The following is a 7,500-nucleotide window of genomic DNA, read 5'->3' on the forward strand; positions in this document are numbered from 1 at the left end:
ATACATATATATTTATATGAACATACATTTGTATATATAGATATTCTTACCAACTTCATATTGCAGATATGTTCTTGCTGTACACTCAGCCAAGGAAGCAGAGACTATGTAGCTACTGCAACAAGACGTTTAGCTTATATAGCTCACAGGACAATAGTCATGGTCACTAACGTATTAATTGCTCACCGGAAGGTCCTTGAGCAAGTTTGGAAGGTTCCACCTTAAAAAGATATTTTAGTCGCAAAAGCATTACCTCATCCTGTGTCTATGAATAGCATTTGACATGTGCTTCAGAGTGTGCGTGTGTATGGGTGATGAGTCATCCACACGTAGACAAACATGATAAATAACATATGCAAATATACGTGTATACACACACATACACCCGCACACATACGCACACACATCCACAGACACACACACACACACACACACACACACACACACACACACACATATATATATATATATATATATATATATATATATATACATATATATATATATATATATATATATATATATATATATATATGTGTGTGTGTGTGTGTGTGTGTGTGTGTGTGTGTGTGTGTGTGTATGTATGTATATATATATATTAATATATATGTTAATATATATACATATATGGATAGATAGATAAATAGATAGATATAGACATATATGTATATGTTTAGATATAAATATATGTATATATAAATATATATGCATATATACGTATATATGTATATATGTAAATATATAAATATAAATACATATACATATATATGTATATAGAGTATGTATATATATATGTGTGTGTGTGCAAATATTTATACATGTTTTTTAATATGTTTATATATACATAAGTGCGTGTATGTATGTTTGTATGTATATTTATATGTCTGTATGTATATATATATATACATATGTATATATACATATGTATATTCATATATATATATATAATTATATATATATATATATATTTATATGTCTGTATGTATATATATATACATATGTATATATACATATGTATATTCATATATATATATATATATATTCATTCATTGTGTGTTTATAAATATATATAGTTATATAATATATAAATATATATACATATATATTCATATATCATATATGTATATATGTATATATATATCTATATATGTATATATATATATATATATATATATATATATATATTCATATAAACCTATAGATATAGATGTGCATATACATTTACATAAATATGCATTAAGAGACACAGATAAATACACAACCGAACATATATATGTGTATATGAGAAAGCTGGTAGAATCCAGTAATGCATTTTCAATATAGAAATACAAATTTTACCTCCCTGACCGGGACTCGAACACGAGCCGTCAGATTAACAGACCCAACCCTGAATCCAATAGACCACACAAACCATTAAAAGAATTGTCTAACCAGACGCCTTACAACCGTCATGGAAATTACCTATCTGCTCATAGCAGAGCCGTGATAGCGAGGTGTGCACTCAGCAGCATTGAATCGGAAATGCATGTCCCAAATCAGGTTACCGAGGTTATATCTATGTGAGAAAGATGGTAGAATGCAGTAACAAATTCGCACACACACACACATATATATAAACAAATTATGCAGTGGATCTTCTCATATGTACAGCTTTCAATGATTCTGGCCTTTGTGGTGGACCTGTCATGCCTAATGAGCTTGAGCTGTGCCATGCCAGAGCCTAACCCAGTAGCTGACCGAGAGCTCGTTGCTGTACCTAGATACCGCCGCTTCGATGGATTCGGGACTTATGGATACGGTGGATATCGCGGTCACTATTACGGATAAAGACACAGGACAACTCCCTACCGTTCGCCGAAAAACGTTAAGAATTAAACTTCGAGGCGATCTTCGAAATTGAAATTCTTTAACTGAATCATTAATGTTGTGATTATCCTTGCTGGATATTGTATATACAAAATGTGTGTATGAAATGCATACGTTTCTATATATGCATACACATGTATAGATAAATTTACCATCAATTCATACATATACAAAATATATATATATATATATATATATATATATATATATATATATATGTGTGTGTGTGTGTGTGTGTGTGTGTGTGTGTGTGTGTGTATACATATACATATATGTATCCGTACATACACATGTATGTAATATATCTACACATGTATAAATACATATATATATGCATATGTGTACGTGTATGTGTGAGCGTGAGTTTTTGTGTGCGTTTCTGTGTGTTTACTTGTGCGTATGTGAGTGTGCGTGTGCGTGTGTGTGTGTGTGTGTGTATGCGTGTGTGTGTGTGTCTGTGTGTGTGTGGAGGGATCCATATACATATAATTTATTTTTGCTTAAGTAAACTGAGGCCACCTACAGATTATCAAAAGATAAAAAAATATATGTTAGCAACTAAATTGCAGTAATCGTAAAGCTTAAATAATTGGGAGAGGAGTGCAGGCGAGTTACGCGTTTATAATTCTGATAAGAAATTAAATCCTTAGATGTTATTATATCAAACATAAACACAAAGACTATCCATAAAATATCTCCACAATTAATATATATATATATATATATATATATATATATATATATATATATACATATATATATGATGTATATATGATATAAATACATAATTATATATACTCGTATATATATATATATATCAATATATATTTGTATATATATGTATAAACATACATATATATTAATATATATTGATATCTAAGAATATATATATATACATATTAATAAATGCATACATATATATCAATATATATATATACAATATATGTATATATGACATACACACACACGCCCACACACACACAATTAAACACACACTTGCACACACACACGCTCGCACACACACGCACACATACACACACTCACGGAAACAGTGAGAATAATCACAACACTAGAAATTCAGTTAAAGTATTTATTTCAGAAATGCTAGAGAAAATTTTTTATACGTTTCATAGTTTCATTCTTAACGTTTTTCGTAGAGTGGTAGATAGAAGTCCCGTGTCAGAAAAATCTTTATCCGTAAAAGCGACCGCGATATCCACCGTATCCATAACCCCCGTATCCGCGACCCCCATATCCGTATCCACCATATCCGAATCCACCGAAGCGGCGGTAGCCAGGGTCAGCAACGGGGTCAGGGTCAGCCACTGGGTTAGGCTCAGGCATGGCGCTGCTCTAGTTCACTAAGCATGACAGGGCCACCACTAAGGCCAGAACCATTGAAAGCTGTACACATGAGAAGATTCAGTGATTAATAGTATTTATATACTTTGTATATATGTGTGTGTCCATTTATATCTTTACATACATATATCCCCTATTTATCTTTTACTCTTTTTAAACAGTTATTATAAGCTAATGAAAGTGGATCACTCCGGTTATATCATAAATATATTTGCACTAATGTTTAATTGCATCTGTCGAGCTTTTATAAACGTACTATGGTAAAATTCTATTCATATGCACATGCACACACACATGTATATGTATGAATGTATAGCTTTGTGTACTTATACATATACATAAACATATTCATATACATATACATATACATACATACATACATATATTTGTGCATATATATATAGATATATATGAACATACATTTGTATATGTAGATATTCTTACCAGTTTCATATTGCAGATATATTGTTGCTGTACACGCAGCCAAGAAAGTAGAGACTATGTAGCTACTGTAAAATGTGTTTTGCTTATATAGCTCACAGGACAACAGTCATGGTCATTAACATATTAATTGCTCACTGGAAGGTCCTTGAGTAAGTTGTTAAGGGTCCACCTTAAAAAGATATTTTAGTCGCAAAAACATTACCTCATCCTGTGTCTATGATTAGCATTTAACACACACACGCACACACACACACACACACACACACACACACACACATATATATATATATATATATATATATATATATATATATATATATATATATATATATATACCTATATGGATAGATAGATAAATAGATAGATATAGATATATATGTCTATGTTTAGATATAAATAAATGTATATATAAATATATAAATATATATGTATATATACGTATATATGTGTATATATAAAAGTATATAAATATAAATATAAATATTCATATATGTATATATATATATAAATATATATATATCTGTGTATGAATATTTGTATATATATGTGTGTTTATATATATGTATATATAGATATATGTACATATGTATATATATAAATATATGTGTGTTTACATATATGTATATATAAATATGTGTACATATGTATATATATATATATATATATATATATATATATATATATATATATATATATATATATATATATGTGTGTGTGTGTGTGTGTGCATGTGTGTGTGTGTGTATAAATATATATACATGTTTCTTTATATGTTTATATATACATAAGTGCGTGTATGTGTCATTGTATGTACATTTATGTCTGTATGTATATATATACATATATATATGTATATATAAAATATATATATATATAAAAGTATATAAATATAAATATAAATATACATATATGTATATATAAAAAAAATATATATATCTAAGTATGAATATATGTATATATATGTGTGTGTTTATATATATGTATATATAGATATATGTACATATGTATATATATAAATATATGTGTGTTTATATATATGTATATATAAATATATGTACACATATATATATATATATATATATATATATATATATATATGTGTGTGTGTGTGTGTGTGTGTGTATGTGTGTGTGTGTGTGTGTGTATAAATATATATACATGTTTCTTTATATGTTTATATATACATAAGTGCGTGTATGTGTAATTGTATGTATATTTATGTCTGTATGTATATATATACATATATATGTATATATGTATATATATATATATATATATATATATATATATATATTGATTCATTGTGTTTATAGATATAGATAGTTCTATGATATATAAATATATAAATATCCATATATCATATATGTATATATATATATATTCATATAAAGCTATATACACAGACATAGATATACATATACACGTACACACATATACATTAAGAGACACAGAGAAATACACAACCGAGCATATATATGTGTATATACATGCATGTATGTATATATATAAATATATGTTTATAAACACTCTTAACGCTATCCGAAGAACGGTACGCACTTGTCCTGTGTCAGGAATATCTTTATCCGTAAAAGCGACTGCGATATCCACCGTATCCATAACTCCTGTATCCACGACTCGCATATCCACCGTATCCATAACCCCCGAATCCACCGAAGCAGCGGTAGCCAGGGTCAGCAACGGGGTCAGGGTCAGCCACTGGGTTTGGCTCAGGCATGGCGCTGCTCCAGTTCACTAAGCATGACAGGGCCACCACTAAGGCCAGAACCATTGAAAGCTGTACACATGATTCAGTGATTAATAGTATTTATATAGTGTGTATATATGTGTGTGTTTCCGTTTATATATTCACATATATGTAACCTCTTTTTATCTTTTATTCTTTTTAAACAGCTATTATAAGCTTAAAATAACTGTAAAATGTATAAGATCCTAACAAGGAGAAAAATATATGTGCATATGAATGGTCATTATACTAAAGTACGTTTAGAAAAGCTCGATAGATCCAATTAGACATTAGTGTAAATATATGATAGTATACCCCCCAATTATTTTACTTGCATTACCCTAGAATAACTTTAAAATGAATATATCTTAAACAGAGTTACATATATGTAAATATATACACACAAACTCGCTCACGCACATATATATAAACAAATTGATCACTGGATCTTCTCATATGTAGCGCTTTCAATGGTTCTGGCCTTTGTGGTGGCCCTGTCATAACTAATGAGCTTGAGCAACGCCATGCCTGAGCCTAACCCAGTTGCTGATCCTGACCCCGTTGCTGACCCTGGCTATCGCCGCTTCGGTGGATTCAGGGGTTATGGATACGGTGGATATCGCGGTCACTATTACGGATAAAGACGCAGGACAACTACCTACCGTTGCCAAAAAACGTTAAGAATTAAACTTCGAGGCGATCTTCGAAATGGAAATTCTTTAACTGAATCATTAATGTTGTGATTATCCTCGCTGGATATTGCATACTTCGTAAATGTACAGTGTGTATTGTATATACTAAATGTGTGCATGAAATACATACTTACATACGTTTCTATATATGCATACACATGTATAGATAGACATGTATTTATCATCAATACATACATGTACAACATATATTTTTATATATTTGTATATATACATATACATATATGCATACGTACATACACACGTATGTGTGTATATATATATGTATGTGTGTATATATATATGTATGTGTGTATATATATATGTATTAGTTTGTTTACTTGCTGTGCGTGTGTGTGTGTCTGTGTGTGTGGAGAGATCCATATACATATAATCTATTTTTGGATAAGAAAACTGAGGCTTCCTACAAGTTATCAAAGGATAAGGAAAAATTCTCAGCAATTAATTTGCAGTACCGGAAAGCATAAATAATTGGGAGAGGTGTTGGCCATTTATAATTCTGATAAGAAATTAAATCCTTAGGTGTTATTATATCAAACATAAGCACAAAGACTATTCATAAAATATCTCCACAATTATTATATATATGTATACATATATAATGTATATATATATATATATATATATATATATATATATATATATATATATATATATATTCGTATACATATATATATATCAATATATCAAGATTTCTATGTATATATACATACAGATAGATAGATATGTATATACATACATGTATATTGATATATATATTGATATATATGAATATATATACATAATGTATTTATACATATATATATCAGTATATATACAATAAATGTATATATGATACACACACGCACATATACACACACGCACACACATACACAAGTAAACAAACACTTTCACACACACACGCTCGAACATATACGCACACATACACTCACAGAAACAATGAGGATAATCACAACACTAGAAATTCAGTTAGAGAATTTATTTCAGAAATGCGGGAGAGGAATTTTTATTCGTTTCGTAGTTTCATTCTTAACGTTTTTCGTAGAGCGGTAGGTAGGAGTAATATCTTTATCCGTAAAAGCGACCGCGATATCCACCGTATCCATAACCCCCGTATCCGCGACCCCCATATCCACCGTATCCACCATATCCAAATCCACCGAAGCGGCGGTAGCCAGGGTCAGCAACGGGGTCAGGGTCAGCCACTGGGTTAGGCTCAGGCATTGCGCTGCTCCAGTTCACTAAGCATGACAGGGCCACCACTAAGGCCAGAACCATTGAAAGCTGTACACATGAGAAGATTCAGGGATTAATAGTATTTATATAGTTTGTATATGTGTGTCCATTTAGCTTGTACACATATATTTACATATA

General features: G+C 30.0%; 3 protein-coding genes and 1 pseudogene across 3 annotated transcripts in view; all 4 read right to left on the minus strand.

Annotated features, from left to right (window-relative positions):
* Window positions 1–59, minus strand: part of LOC147468067 (uncharacterized) — an 815-nt gene extending 756 nt beyond the window's left edge. Inside the window, exon 1 of the mRNA XM_086556038.1 lies at window positions 51–59. Within this exon, the coding sequence (XP_086412164.1) occupies window positions 51–59 (9 nt within the window). The remainder of the gene's footprint in view (window positions 1–50) is intronic.
* A 2,965-nt stretch (window positions 60–3,024) lies between these two features.
* LOC147468068 (uncharacterized) lies at window positions 3,025–3,681 on the minus strand (annotated as a pseudogene).
* A 1,570-nt stretch (window positions 3,682–5,251) lies between these two features.
* Window positions 5,252–5,461, minus strand: LOC147468069 (uncharacterized). Its single transcript, XM_086556043.1, has one exon. The coding sequence runs from the start codon at window positions 5,459–5,461 to the stop codon at window positions 5,252–5,254; it is 210 nt and encodes a 69-aa protein (XP_086412169.1).
* A 1,629-nt stretch (window positions 5,462–7,090) lies between these two features.
* The window catches only part of LOC147468070 (uncharacterized), a 771-nt gene continuing 361 nt past the window's right edge, over window positions 7,091–7,500 (minus strand). The window contains exon 2 of the mRNA XM_086556039.1: window positions 7,091–7,410. Coding sequence (XP_086412165.1) covers window positions 7,195–7,410 — 216 coding nt within the window. The 3' untranslated portion in view covers window positions 7,091–7,194. The remainder of the gene's footprint in view (window positions 7,411–7,500) is intronic.

The sequence above is a fragment of the Penaeus japonicus genome, unplaced genomic scaffold (assembly GCF_977035675.1).
Source record: "Penaeus japonicus unplaced genomic scaffold, GWHDUDI00000001_assembly GWHDUDI00000031, whole genome shotgun sequence".
NCBI lineage: Eukaryota > Metazoa > Arthropoda > Malacostraca > Decapoda > Penaeidae > Penaeus > Penaeus japonicus.

What these genes read in the sequence shown, in the direction of transcription:
- LOC147468069 (XM_086556043.1), bottom strand. Translation starts at nt 5,461, where the DNA reads ATGGTTCTGGCCTTAGTGGTGGCCCTGTCATGCTTAGTGAACTGGAGC.